Genomic DNA, 15755 nt, shown 5'->3' with positions numbered 1-15755 from the left:
ACGCTGTCATTTCTTCCAGTGTTCGAAAAAGCATCACCTAAGAAAATACGAAAATGCGTGGTTGAGAACAGCAGGAGCAGCTGTGATTAAAAAAAAAAAACCTACCAGCTCATTTTGAAGATGTACTGCATGAAAAAAGGTCAGCAAAAATCTGACTGGAGCATCATCACTACCGTGAGGTGACTTCTTTGAACCAAGCACTTTGAATTTACTAAGCTCCTGTGCCTAGATCCAAACTTGGACAGTCTCTTGCACTACATAACTTTCCAGGTTTATAAAGGTATTTGTATATCAGTTGATTGCTGCCTAGTGTCTGAACAGTACTGCAGATAACTGGGAATTTTCTTCAGAGCACGAGTGTCCTGGGTTCGGCCAGGACAAGATTAATTTTCACCGGGATCCAGGAAGGGGCACAGCCGGGCGGACTGACCTCACCTGGCCAAACAGAGCTGGGTATTCCATACCATGTGCCATCATGCTGGAGTCCGGTGGGGGAGAGCTGGGCGCAGCCAAACCATAACAACGAGATACTTACGCTGTTGTTAATGCTCTGTCACTTCATGTGATGTTGTTTTCAGCAGTGCTCATTTACACCATCTCCATCTTATTTTGTATGCAAAAATTTCCTTTATTTAAGCAATCATCTCTTCACATCATAGATGCCAAGAGACAGAAATACTCTTCTGAAGAAAACCAACCCACAGAGCATGTAGTATAACTCATGATTATTACTCATTTTAACAGTGGTGCAGTAAGCTGCTTTAAGAAATGTCTGTTTACAAAAATTTCCCTCCCACAGCGATGTACAAAAGCATGGCTTTTGTGTTCTCCATGTGTCAAAACACACACAGCACACTGCAATGCATAATATTACAAATGAATAATTTATTAAGTGGGGCACAATGCACAGATGACAAATGAAAACGTATACCATCTCTTACATTTACCAAGGCCAGTATGACAGACAAAGAAAGAAATAAAACAAGAGGGACACCTCGTACTAAACAGTCTCCAGAATGGGATGAAACGAAATCTAAAACAGGAGTAGTATAAAACAGGAAATTATGCTATTCTAGGGATGCCAATGGACAGTGAAAACATGTCACATCAGTGAGGGCTACAAACAAAAACATGAAGAGGACGCAATTCAGAAGCAAGCCATGGCACTTCTATCTGCTCTAAACAGCATAAGCTACATGATTTTAGGCAGACAGTCTGCTCTTACACAGTTCAAACTTTTTCTTTTGCTTCCAATCTTTACTCCTCGAGTACAGCACTCTGTAAAACAATCATCAACACTGACAATGTACAGGCATCTTATCTTACTGTATTTCATACCAATTCTAGCCAGAGGGACCAGTAACCTTCACATCTGAACACAAATATACAGTGAAATCTTACTGAATAATACCAAAAAGATAAGCTAAAGCACAGGCTGAATTTCTTCCCCCTAGATAATACATTAGCACTGGAGAACTCAATTCAATGGTACTTCAACCTGAAATTCGAAGATAAAGGTTTTATGTTAAAAAGAAACTGTCCTTCAGGGTTGTACCAACACCTGTTTATTAACAACTGAATCTGTAAGCGAAATGCTCATGCTGGGTTACATAGCACATATTTCTGCTATTTTACATCACACACTAACTACGTCAGTGAAAAGCTTCTGAAGGTGTCAGTAATCCCCTCTGTATTTTTTTCTTCTCACAGCTTCTTTCAGCAGTTTTGTTACAGAAAACTCTGCTACTTCAGTTGTTACTTCTGATGAATGGCCCTTACTTACAAATGGGCTGCTACCTTGAGTACAAAAGATAGAGAACAACATATAAAAAATTGAGAACAATGGCAGGAGCTGCTGGCCCCTTCGAAACACGACACAAGGCACAGCCGTTTTTTATGAATAAGCAATATTAATCCTTTTTTTCTTTCATTGACAACAAATCATCCTACCATTCTGTGCTGTGCAAATTTCCTCTGTATCGAAAGCAACTAAATCTCTGAACTAGGGATCTCTTTGCAACTATTCCTCACCATAAATTACTGTCTTTATTTCATCTTGTTTCCAATACCTCCTGCCCTTATAAGTACCAATGGACTCTTTTATGAAGGTGGAGGTTAAAAAAAAAAAAAACACAACAGGAAAAAATAGAGAATTCAGAGTCTTACAGTTTTCAAGAAGAAATTATACCCTTACGCTCCTATGGAGATATATCCAGATCACTGGATCACCCCAACATGTTTCAATTTTCATCCATGCTCTGTCTCACTTAATTTGAGTTCTTCGCTGACTGCATTTTCTCCATTCAAAGCGAAATGTTTTTTCTTCTTTTTTTAATTCTCAGTGAATATATTAATCTGCTCGTTCAGCTGTTTTTTAAACATTAATGAACTTACTGTAGTAAAAGCACTGATGCACTCAGAAGTTGTCAGAATTGTCCCCTTCCACCTTTAATGTAATTAACTTATTAGTACTACTAACCTCAAAGAACATACACTGATGAAGAATCCCAAACGAGAGGCAGCTATACTGAAAGACACACAAATTTCAAGGAACATGCACTACAGAAACAGTAGCTTACCCATCTCAATGGAATAAGCGTAACAGCGTCTAAGCTCTGTGTCTCCAATCGAGACAACAAAATTGTCCTTTGAAGGTCAACTTGTTGAGAGATTTTCACATTAAAGCCACAACCGTTCAAGTTTTCACTGTAAACAACATGCTTGCAGTGACCGAGTGCTTTCAGGCTGTACTTGCTCTTTGCTATTTAACATCACTGCACAACTTTTCCAAATAACCTTGAGCACCCAGCTATCTTGCTCTTACGCATTTCTATACCTGCAAAAATTTTCTTTTATGTGGTTATCTTTCTCAGGGCAGAGAGAAAGCCAGTGCTGCTAAGATAAAAAGAATGGTAGAGTGGAAAAGCCTGCTCTAGTCTTGCTTCATATCGTTGAACATTCCCTGATTCCTGACTAAGTATTCTTCCTGTGATACCTGTTTGAAGGAGCAAAAGGAGGTTTTCACTGCTAGTGTCACATTTGTTTTTGTTTTCATGAAAGAATACTTGGAATGGCTTTGTCACCATGCTCCTGACCATTTTGCTAGTCAACCATATAAATGCTGTATTTGGCCTAGGTTCCCATCTCTCACGTCCAGGGAAACAAACAATGTTTGGCTATTCTGCATCCCTTGGTATCTACTTCAAAAATCTATTAGATCCATCTTCTGTTCCTAACAAAAAAAAAAAGCAATAATTTTCCCTCAAAATTGTTCATATGTTATCACTATTTTTTTACAATCCCAGATCAGCTTGCTGCTGCACTTCAAAGTTTATCTCAATAGGAATGCAGTCAAGATTCAGTAATGCTATTGCTAAATCTCTGCATAAGAATCAATGTATTCATTGCACAAGTATGCAAAATGGTAAACCTGAAGCACATCTACTGGAAAGTAAGACAGCCAAATACTAATTTTGTCATGTTCAAATCATCAGGGTACAGAGCAACTTTAAATTGCTTAGCTGATTCTTACATATAAAACGTATAAACTAAAAAATTCCCACCATTCAGTGTCAGTATGGCAGTTGCTACAGGAAATATTTTAAAATCATGCTACAGAAATGCAGTATTTGTGTTGTACATCTCTTTCTAAAACATCGGTTCAACAGCTGAAAACAGTATCTCAAAGCAGTTTTCCTTTCTTAATATCAAGGCAGGGAGAAAGGCAGTATTTCAAGTCATGGTAGTACGAGGCTAAAATAGTCAATAAGGTTCCTGATGGGCCTTTAACACTGCAGTTTCATTTTGATTTTTATCAAGGTATATCATGTTTTAGATCCAAATTCTGACTGGTCTTTGAACTAGTCAATCAAGAATATACACAGTTATCAACTGTTGGTCCGCCATTAAGTTAAGTGGAACCTGTACCTACGGGAAGAACTACAGATGTTCAAGACAGATAAATACCCATATTAATACATCAGTATTACATTTTTCTAAATGCTTGCCAATATTACATTTTTTCTAAATGCTCTGAAAATAGATTCATAGATGATTACACTGATATCCTGACTTATTATCAAGTTTACTGAACAAACCATTTATACGGTCATCACCTTTTTATACTCCAGAAGGTGAAAACGGACAGTATCCTTCCAATACTAAAAAAGGGGACAGTATACGATTTACGCTACATTTACTTTCAGACTTGATGTTCAGACTTCAGAAAACTTACAGGGGAGCTGATTTAAATATTGGGTTGGAAGATCCATTTCCGCTGGGAAGGGGGGGTGTTGTGTCACCTTTTGGGTACAAGCAAAATAAATTAAATTAGAAATACTGCTTCATTTACTCTGAAGCAAGTGGACTGCTGACATTACTTGAAATTAGTTTTGTTTGATGCAAAAATACATAGAGATTGGACAGTTCCTGTAAGTGATGCCTCATCTTCCACACAGAAGCAGAAAATATGTGCAGAAAGAAATTTTGCAGCATTTACATCTTCTCTGATGTTTCAAGTAGGAAAGAAAAAACTGTTCTCTACTTCAAGCCTTTGGGATTCTATGCTCCAGATCTCACCTTTCCACATACTAAAAAGTGTTCCCTTGAAATGCTTGACTACATCGAGATTTCCTCTTTCCCCCTTTTTTCTCCTGTGAACTAGGCTCTTTCTATCACTAGGACGAAGGCCCCTGCTCCACCTCAGGATTTCCAACTACAGAACAGATTCAGTGCCTTCATACCAGTTAAGGGGCTAGGAGCTCTGCCAAATGAATCTTCTGTGTTCAGTAAACCTGAGCCACACAGAAGCACAAGACACAAGTGGCAACCGTTAGCAAGGGATGGAAGACCCTCATCTTCTGACTGACTCATCATCTAAGAAGGGCTGCTGTTTGCTAGGGGCTTGAATTCCTGGCATTGTTGAAAGACTGGCAAAGCTTGTTCAGCCCTCAGGCTATTACTCCTTCAGGTCTTCCACCTGGGCACCAACTATACAGCTAGGGAGAACTGTGAAGTACCAAGCGTGAATACCATGGCTCTGGAAGCCATGGTGAAGAGACAAGTGGTGGTCTCTCCAGTCGCACCAGTTAGCAAGAAGGGGTTGAGAATCAGACAGATCCTGCAGGTCAACAACTAGCTGTGTACTAATGTTGGTCACAGGGGTTTTGTTTCTATGACCACAGAACCCTCATTGCGAATCAAGGACTGCTTGGAAGAGATGGGATCCACCTGACTTTGGTGGGCAGAAGCTCTCTGCCAACAGGCTGGCCAATCTGGTAAGAACAGTTTTAAACAAGAAACAACAGAGGAGGGAAAATACAGCCAAACATCAAGTGACAAAGTAACGGACTCTGTTGGTAAGCAAAGGGTGTGGGATGATGTGAACAACAGATACCTCAAACTCAGAAAAACCAGGCTGAAGTGCAGTCACCCCAAGCATACGCACTAAAAGGAAAGGCCTACAGAAAAACACTACAGGGAAAGCTCTTGTTCTTGGGAATCAGCAAGATTGGATGAACATGTGAAGTGCATGTGCACTAATGCATACAGCATGGAGAACAAACAGGAGGAAACAGAGCTCCGTGTGCAGTTACAAGGCCATGGTCTCCTCGGGATCATGAAGACATTGTAGGATGACTCACATGACAAGGTTGATGCCATGAATGAATAAAGGCTTTTGAGGAAGAACAAGCTGGGAAGGCAACGACAGGAAGATGCCCTTTATGTGAGAGAGCAGCAGGAATGCATGAGCTCTGCCTTGGGATGGATGATGAGCCAGCTGAGAGATTATGGGTCAAGATGGCCAGGGAGACCAACACAGGTGACACTTAGATAGGTGCCTACTACAGACCACCTGATCAGGATAACATCATCATGGACAAACTGATAAAGGATGCCCTGGCTAAGTGGATAGTGAGGTGGGTTGAAAAATGGCTGAACTGCCAGGCTCAAAGGGTTATGAGCAGCAGCACGAGGTCCAGATGGAGGCCAGTCCACTAGCAGCGTACCCAAGGGGTCAATACTATTAAACATAGTTAACAGCGACCTAGATGATGGAACAAAGTGCAAGTTTTCAGATACTACAAAACTGGAAGGAGTCTTCGATATACCTGATAGTTGTGCTGCCATTCAGAAGACCTCGACAGGCGGGAGAAATGGGCTGACAGGAACCTTATGCATTTCAGCAAAGTAACCCCATACACCTGTATATGCTGGGGGCCAACTGGCTGGAAAGCAGTTTTGCAGAGAAGGAGCTTGATAGAGACCAAGCTGAACACATTCCAGTAATGTGGAAACAAGGAGAGTTGGGGGAGTTGCTCTATATGTGAGGGAGCAAGTGGAATGCATTGAGCTTGGCCTGGGGGCAGATGAGTGAGTTGAGAGCTTATGGGTTAGAATTAAGGGACAGGCTCACACGGGTGACAATACTGTGGGTGTGTACTACAGGCCACCTGACCAGGAGGAGGAGGTTGAAGAGGCCTTCTACAGGCAGCTGCAAGCAGCCTCACAGTCACAGGCCCTGGTTCTCATGGGGGGCTTCAACCACCCTGACATCTGCTGGGAAGACCATACAGCTAGGCAGGCGCAATCCAGGAGGTTCCTACAGAGCATTGATGATAACTTTCTGATGCAAGTGGTGGAGGAACGAACAAGGAAAGGCGCTCTGCTGGACCTCGTGTTAACAAACAAGGAGGGAATGGTGGAGAATGTGAAGGTTGGAGGTAGACTTGGCTGCAGTGACCATGAAATGGTTGAGTTCAGGATCCTGCGTGGAGGAAGCAGGGCGATAAGCAGGATCAAAACCTTGGACCTCAGGAGGGCTGACTTTGCCCTCTTCAAGGAGCTACTGGAAGGAATCCCGTGGGCCAGGGCTCTCGAAGGCAGGGGGGTCCATGAGTGCTGGTCGCTCTTTAAACACCACTTCTTCCATGCACAGGAGCAATGCATCCCCCTGAGAAAGAAATCGAGCAAAGGAGGCAGGAGACCTGCATGGTTAAACAAGGAGCTTCTAGCGGAGCTCAGGCAGAAGAGAAAGGTCCATGGAATGTGGAAAGAGGGACAGGCCACTTGGGAAGAGTACAGGAACGTGGTGAGAGCATGCAGGGATGCGACAGGGAAGGCCAAGGCCCACCTGGAATTGAAGCTGGCAAGGGATGTCAAAAACAACAAGAAGGGCTTCTTCAACTACATCAGCAGCAAAAGGAAGGCTAGGGACAATGTGGGGCCGCTGCTGAATGAGGCAGGTGTCCTGGTGACAGAGGATGCAGAGAAGGCAGAGCTACTGAATGCCTTCTTTGCTTCAGTCTTCAGTGCTAAGACTGGCCCTCAGGAATCCCAGGCCCCGGAGGTAAGAGAAGAAGCCTACAAAGAGGACGAATTTCCCTTGGTCGAGGAGGACTGTGTGAGGGATCGCTTAAGCGATCTGGATGCCCACAAATCCATGGGCCCCGATGGAATGCACCCACGAGTGCTGAGGGAGCTGGCGGATGTCATTGCTGAGCCACTCTCCATCATCTTTGAGAGGTCCTGGAGGACAGGAGAGGTGCCCGAGGACTGGAGAAAGGCCAATGTCACTCCAATCTTCACAAAGGGCAAGAAGGAGGACCCAGGGAACTACAGGCCGGTCAGCCTCACCTCCATCCCAGGAAAGGTGATAGAGCAGCTTATCCTGGAGGCCATCATCAAGCAAGTGGAAGAAAAGAAGGTTATCAGGAGTAGTCAGCATGGATTCACTAAGGGGAAATCATGCCTGACCAATCTGATAGCTTTCTACAATGACATGAGTGGCTGGGTAGACGAAGGGAGAGCCGTGAATGTTGTCTACCTTGACTTCAGCAAGGCTTTCGACACAGTCTCCCATGATATCCTCCTAGGGAAGCTGAGGAAGTGTGGGCTGGATGAGTGGTCGGTGAAGTGGATAGAGAACTGGCTGAATGGCAGAACTCAGAGGGTTGTCATCAGCGGCGCTGAGTCTAGTTGGAGGCTGGTAACAAGTGGTGTCCCCCAGGGGTCAGTACTGGGTCCAGTCTTGTTTAACTTCTTCATCAACGACCTGGATGAAGAGTTAGAATGTACCCTCCGCAAGTTTGCTGATGACACCAAACTGGGAGGTGTGGTAGATACACCAGAAGGCTGTGCTGCCATTCAGCATGAATTGGACAGGCTGCAGAGTTGGGCAGAGAGGAACCTGATGAGGTTCAACAAGGGCAAGTGCAGGGTCCTGCACCTGGGGAGGAACAACCCCATGCATCAATACAGGCTTGGGGTGGACCTGCTGGAGAGCAGCTCTGCAGAGAGGGACCTGGGAGTGCTGGTGGACGACAGGTTAACCATGAGCCAGCAGTGTGCCCTGGCTGCCAAGAAAGCTAATGGGATCCTGGGGTGCATCAAGAAGAGTGTGGCCAGCATGACGAGGGAGGTTCTCCTTCCCCTCTACACTGCCCTAGTGAGGCCTCATCTAGAGTACTGTGTCCAGTTCTGGGCTCCCCAGTTCAAGAAAGATGAGGAGCTACTGGAGAGAGTCCAGAGGAGGGCTACAAGGATGATGAGGGGACTGGAACATCTCCCCTACGAGGAGAGGTTGAGGGAACTGGGCTTGTACAGCCTGAAGAAGAGAAGGCTGCGAGGGGACCTAATAAATGCATACAAATATCTCAAGAGTGGGTGTCAGGAGGATGTGGCCAAGCTCTTTTCAGTGGTGCCCAGTGACAGGACAAGAGGCAATGGGCACAAACTGAAGCACAGGAAGTTCCGTCTGAACATGAGGAAGAACTTCTTCCCTCTGAGGGTGACGGAGCCCTGGCACAGGCTGCCCAGGGAGGTTGTGGAGTCTCCTTCTCTGGAGATATTCAAGACCCTCCTGGGCAAGGTCCTGTGCAGCTTGCTGTAGGTGACCCTGCTTCGGCAGGAGGGTTGGACTAGATGACCCACAGAGGTCCCTTCCAACGCCTACTATTCTGTGATTCTGTGATTCTGTCCTTGCAGCAAAGGCAGCCAACCACTTCCTGGGCTGCACTGGGACAAGCACTGCCAGCAGGCCAAGGGAGGTACTACTAAGCTCTGGCGAGACCACATCTGAAGTGCTGTGTTCTGGGCTCCCCAGTATAAGAGGGACCTGGACATACAAGCAAGCTCAGCAAAGGGCATTAAGATGATGAACAGACCAGAGCATCTGTCATATGAGGTGAGACTGAGTCAGCTGTGTCTGCTTAGACCCAAGAAGAGAAGGCTCAGTGGGATCTTATCAATCCTGTGTAGAAATATCTGATGACTCCTCCTTCTTTGTACTCTCACCTAATCATCTCAGGGGCATCCAGTGTACAGATAAGACCCAGTGGGCACGAACTGAAAGACAAGTACTTCTGTCTGAACATAAAAAAAACACACCCCTGCTGCTTTTTTTTTTTTTTTTTTTTAAAACTATGAGGGCAATTGAGTATAGCAACAGGTAGCCCAGAGTGGCTGTGGAGTCTCCATCCTTCCATACACTCAAAATATGACTGGATACAACCCTGTGGCAACTTGCTCTAGCAGACTCCGCTTGGAGTGGATGAGTTGGATTAAACAATCCAGAGGTGCCTTCTAACTTCAACTATTCTACTTTTCTTTGATATAAACCAGAACAACTCTAACAGAAAGCTGTTCATATCTATTCTGTACCTGTCCAGTTTCCATTTTCAACATATTACACGGAAAACATTTTATCACAGAATCACAGAATGGTAGGGGTTGGAAGGGACCTCTGTGGGTCATCCAGTCCAACCCCCCTGATGAAGCAGGGTCACTTACAGCAGGCTGCACAGGACCTTGTCCAGACGGGTCTTGAATATCTCCAGAGAAGGAGACTCCACAACCTCCCTGGGCAGCCTGTGCCAGTGCTCCATCACCCTCAGAGGGAAGAAGTTCTTCCTCATGTTCAGACAGAACTTCCTCTGCTTCAGTTTGTGCCCATTGCCCCTCGTCCTGTCGCTAGGCACAACTGAAGAGAGTCTGGCCCCATCCTCTTGACACCCACCCTTGAGATATTTATAAGTATTTATTAGGTCCCCTCGCAGCCTTCTCTTCTTCAGGCTGTACAAGCCCAGCTCCCTCAGCCTCTCCTCATAGGAGAGATGATGCTCCAGTCCCCTCATCATCCTTGTAGCCCTCCTCTGGACTCTCTCCAGTAGCTCCTCATCTTTCTTGAACTGGGGAGCCCAGAACTGGACACAGTACTGCCGATGGGGCCTCACTAGGGCAATGTAGAGGGGAAGGAGAACCTCCCTCGACCTACTGGCCACACTCCTCCTAATGCATCCCAGGATCCCATTAGCTTTCTTGGCAACCAGGGCACACTGCTGGCTCATGGTCAACCTGTTGTCCACCAGGACACCCAGGTCCCTCTCTGCAGAGCTGCACTCAAGCAGGTCCACCCCAAGCCTGTACTGATGCATCATGGGGTTGTTCCTCCCCAGGTGCAGGACCCTGCACTTGCCCTTGTTGAACCTCATCAGGTTCCTCTCTGCCCAACTCTGCAGCCTGTCCAATTCATGCTGAATGGCAGCACCGCCTTCTGGTGTATCTACCACTCCTCCCAGTTTTGTGTCATCAGCAAACTTGCTGAAGGTACATTCTAAGTCTTTATCTAGGTCATTAATGAAGAAGTTGAACAAGACTGGGCCCAGTACTGACCCCTGAGGGACACCACTAGTTACCGGCCTCCAACTAGACTCCCTGCCGCTGATGACAACCCTCTGAGTTCTGCCATTCAGCCACTTCTCAATCCGCCTCACTCACCACTCATCCAGCCCACACTTCCTCAGCTTCCCTAGGAGGATATCATGGGAGACTGTGTCGAAAGCCTTGCTGAAGTCAAGGTAGACAACATCCAAGGCTCTCCCCTCATCTACCCATCCAGTCGTGTCATCGTAGAAAGCTATCAGATTGGTCAGGCATGATTTCCCCTTAGTGAATCCATGCTGACTACTCCTGATAACCTTCTTTTCCTCTACTTGCTTGATGATGACCTCCAGGATGAGCTGCTCCATCACCTTTCCCGGGTTGGAGGTGAGGCTGACCGGCCTGTAGTTCCCTGGGTCCTCCTTCTTGCCCTTCTTGAAGATTGGAGTGACATTGGCCTTTCTCCAGTCCTCGGGCACCTCTCCTGTCCTCCAGGACCTCTCAAAGATGATGGAGAGTGGCTCAGCAATGACATCCGCCAGCTCCCTCAGCACTCGTGGGTGCATTACATCGGGGCCCATGGATTTGTGGGCATCCAGATCGCTTAAGTGATCCCTCACACAGTCCTCCTCGACCAAGGGAAAGTCATCCTCTCTGTGGGCATCTTCTCTTACCTCCAGGGCCTGGGATTCCTGAGGGCCTGTCTTGGCACTGAACACTGAAGCAAAGAAGGCATTCAGTAGCTCTGCCTTCTCCGCATCCTCCATCACCAGGACACCTGCCTCATTCAGCAGCGGCCCCACGTTGTCCCTAGCCTTTCTTTTGCTGCTGATGTAGTTGAAGAAGCCCTTCTTGTTGTTTTTGACATCCCTTGCCAGCTTCAATTCCAGGTGGGCCTTGGCCTTCCTCGTCGCATCCCTGCATGCTCTGACCACATTCCTGTACTCTTCCCATGTGGCCTCTCTCTCTTTCCACATTCCATGAACCTTTCTCTTCCACCTGAGCTCCGCTAGAAGCTCCTTGTTCCACCATGCAGGTCTCCTGCCTCCTTTGCTAGATTTTTTTCTCAGGGGGATGCACTGCTCCTGAGCGTGGAGGAAGTGACATTTAAACAGCGACCAACACTCATGGACCCCCCTGCCTTCGAGAGCCCTGGCCCACGGGATTCCTTCCAGTAGCTCCTTGAAGAGGGCAAAGTTAGCCCTCCTGAGGTCCAAGGTTTTGATCCTACTTATCACCCTGCTTCCTCCACACAGGATCCTGAACTCGACCATGCTTTTCATGGTCACTGCAGCTGAGTCTACCTGCAACGTTCACATCCTCCACCAGTCCTTCCTTGTTTGTTAATACAAGGTCCAGCAGCGCGCCTTTCCTTGTTGGTTCCTCTACCACTTGCATCAGAAAGTTATCATCAATGCTCTGTAGGAACTTCCTGGATTGCGCCTGCCTAGCTGTATGGTCTTCCCAGCAGATGTCAGGGTGCTTGAAGTCCCCCATGAGAACCAGGGCCTGTGATTGTCAGGCTGCTTGCAACTGCCTGTAGAAGGCCTCATCCTCTTCCTGGTCACACAGTAATGTCACCCGTGTGAGCCTGTCCCTTAATTCTAACCCATAAGCTCTCAACTCACTCATCTGCCCCCAGGCCAAGCTCAATGCATTCCAGTTGCTCCCTCACATACAGAGTAACTCCCCCACCTCTCCTTGTTGGTCTGTCTTTCCTAAAGAGTCTGTAGCCATCCATAACAGCATGCCAGTCGTGCAAGTTGTCCCACCACGTTTCTGTGATGGCGACCAAGTCGTAGCTGTCCTGCTGTATAATGGCTTCCAGCTCCTCCTGTTTATTGCCCATGCTACGTGCGTTGGTATAGACACACTTGAGCTGGGCTGTCAATCTCACCCCTGACCCTGGCACGCCAAGTCTGGGCTCATCCCTAGTGAGCTGGGCGATGTCCCCTTCCCCCTTCGAACCTAGTTTAAAGCCCTCTCAATGAGCCCCGCCAGCTCGTGGCCAAGAATCCTTTTTCCCCTGAGACAGCTGCGACCCACCTGTCGCCAGCATGCCCAGTGCTGTGTACACCTCCCCATGACCAAAGAAGCCAAAATTTGACCAATGGCACCAGTCCCTGAGCCATTTGTTAATCAGGTGAGTTTTCCTGCCCCTTTCAGTGCTGTTCCCTGCCACTGATGGGATTGCATTTACACTCAAGACAGTACCTTCTTCACATTAAAAGGAATAAAGTATATATTTTTTTTAAAAAATAGGTCTGCAGGAACTGGCATGCTCAGTTCGGACTACTGATTTCGGTAAACGCTTTTCACTTTCTAATGAACGATAAAAAGTTGTGTTTCTGTGAAAATACATAACTCTACATATAGCTACATATATACATGTATATCTGTACTCCCCAGAAACATTGAGACATTGAGATGTTGAACTCATGCATTTTATCCTATTTGACCTTAAAGTTCAAAAAGAACAAAAATAATATCTAGTTTAACAGCTATTATTCCTTCACTTTCAAGAATGCAAGTATCTTTGCAAACAACTAGATTGACAGTTCCATTCAATTTATCATAGAAGTTTAAAGTTTGAATTTGTAAGCTTAACTTTAATCCAACTTACTTTCCAGTAAGCTCACACTTGAAAAAATACCTCCCTAAAATATAACTTCTTTTTTTTGCACTTCAGATAGTTTTCTGAAAACTATAGAGAAAAAAATCGTATTAGACATGTTGCAGACGAAAATACTGTCTAAGCATATAAAAAGCCAAATTCTTATGTAATACCAGACACGCTGGAACTAAAATACACTTAAATACAGAAAAATTTATCAATAATAAAACTGCATGTATTTAATTCATTACATTAAAAAAATCTTACATTTTTTGAAGAACCTGGGCCATCACAACCCCATTCGTTAAATCTTCCATGGTCTGGCATGGTGCCTCAACATTAAATGTCTGGATCTGTTGGAGAAAGGAAAAGGTTACCTTCTTTTACTCCCAATGTCAAAGGATCTTCAAAAGTAAAAAAAAAATTATACCAAATAGCATATAGAACAGAGTAAAGCCCACACATTTAGTGTACGTGTTAGCAATTAAGAAGCTTTATATTTAATTAAGGAAACAAACTACTGACAGGGCTTAGCATCTTTGCCGTCACAAGCTTGTAAACTTTGCTACAAATAATAGCAGTACATTCTCTAAAAGGCAAATTCTCCACAGCATTTTCTGCTTTCGAAAGTCACCAGGCCTTCAAGTACTTTTGGAGCATATATTCAAGAACACTTCCTCAATGAACTTACACAAGAAACTCAGCTTTTAGACGTAACATTGCTCACACAAACCTCTCATAGGCCCCCCACAACCAGAAGATCAAATGTAGAGCAACATAAATCATTCAAACTTCCCTAGCATCAGATGGAAGTGGAGAGGACAATGCTGCAAACAGGTCTATGCACTACTTGTGTTCTGAGTATTTCAGGGTGGTTTTTTATTAACACAGAGACAAACAAGAAGGTCTACATAATGGCAAGCCTCTGGTCTTCATAGGGAAGGTAAGATTTGAAAATGCTGCTGTTCTGCAGGGGAATGGCAGGGACCTTAAGACTGAGCGGTTTAATGACAGAATTACTCGTGACTAAAGACGAGTTAGTTTGTAACACAGTCCCCTCCATAGACTGCACACCAAACAGCCTTTCTGAGAGAAACTTACAGTTAATTTTTTGAGGGTGCTATGTAATATTCTAGAAGCGAAGGCTCCTGGGAGACCTTATAGCACCCTTTACAGACAAGGGGTAATGGTTTTAAACTGAAACAGGGTAGATTTAGACTAGATTGAAGAAAGAAATTCTTTACTCTGAGGGTGTTGAGGCACTGGAACAGGCTGCCCAGAGAAGCTGTGGCTGCCCCCTCCCTGGCAGTGTTCCAGGCCAAGTTGTGACAGGGCTTTGAGCAGTCTGGTCTAGAAGAAGGTGTCCCTGCCCATGGCAGGGGGATCAGAACTAGATGACCTTTAAGGTCTCTTCTCACCCAAACCATTCTATGATTGCCTGATTACACAGTAGCAAGAATAATCTCTTAACAAAAAACCGCCCATCAATACACACAATTTCTGCATGGCTGCTATGAATCAACTCCATTTTCATGCACACAGCATGCAGGGCATCTGAAAGCCTCCCCCCTACCACGTCAGCAAATGTACAAATTCACAAGACAAAGCTCTTTTCTCCCTTCCTCCCTTGGTATGTGCTTCAGCACAGTCTTTGCAACTGGTCTAAGTTATTTGATCACTTACTTTAAATGAACATTATTTTAAAGGATGTGAATGAGTTTTGAGAAAATAATTTTGATGACAAGTATCTGCCTAGCGCCCTCTGCTGTTATCCTCCTCCTAGGGGAAGCCTGGGCTTATTTCTAGGAAGCACTACTCGTATGCACCAGGGATAAGAAAGCCTACAAGACAGCTTGCAGCTTCAGGCTACACAAATGTTAGATGTAGCAACCATTTTTTTAGTAATGTTTGAAAGACTAATGCTGGTCCAAGCCACTTCCCAATTAAACACCCTATGAATATGTATCTTATGATAAAAGACAATTAATTTAACAGTGGGAAGTATTGCAGGTCCTTTTTTGAGGAGAAGCATCTCAAAAAATCAAGAGCACAATATTCAGAGTCTCATAGTACCTTTGGAATGTCACGTAAGCACTCTAGCAATGCCATTTAGCAATTATTTGGAGAACAAGCACCTCAGTGAATGTTCCTTTCTTTCCTTTACTCTGGAAGAAAGAAACCTAGCACTCAGTTAGGAAAAAAAATAGCAATGATGTCCATGAAGAGCCATAAAAATGAGCTCTCGGAACATAGCTGCTGAGTAAGTTCAACAGTGACTGATGAAGAGTCATGCATGATATGCATGTTCCAAGAGTACAAGAACAAATTACAGTGTGGCATACAAAACAGACAGAAGTGACTTCTACACTTCAGTTTCAGTAGATTTTCCTATAGCTTTGTCTGATCTACCCAGAAAACACAGCTTCTCACTTCTTCTCCACAGAATCAAAAAGCCATCGTAGATTGCCAAGACACTAGGTGA

General features: G+C 45.1%; 1 protein-coding gene across 4 annotated transcripts in view; it reads right to left on the bottom strand.

Moving 5' to 3' along the window:
- Nucleotides 1-15755, bottom strand: part of HOOK3 (hook microtubule tethering protein 3) — a 107540-nt gene that overhangs the window by 77618 nt on the left and 14167 nt on the right. For all 4 annotated transcript variants that reach the window (XM_075411395.1, XM_075411398.1, XM_075411396.1 and 1 more), the window contains exon 2: nucleotides 13541-13626. In XM_075411395.1, the coding sequence (XP_075267510.1) occupies nucleotides 13541-13626 (86 nt within the window). The remainder of the gene's footprint in view (nucleotides 1-13540; nucleotides 13627-15755) is intronic.

The sequence above is a fragment of the Opisthocomus hoazin genome, chromosome Z, assembly GCF_030867145.1.
Source record: "Opisthocomus hoazin isolate bOpiHoa1 chromosome Z, bOpiHoa1.hap1, whole genome shotgun sequence".
Taxonomy (NCBI): Eukaryota; Metazoa; Chordata; class Aves; order Opisthocomiformes; family Opisthocomidae; genus Opisthocomus; species Opisthocomus hoazin.
Note: the sequence above shows the minus strand (reverse complement) of the source record. Positions and strands in the feature narration are given on the sequence as shown.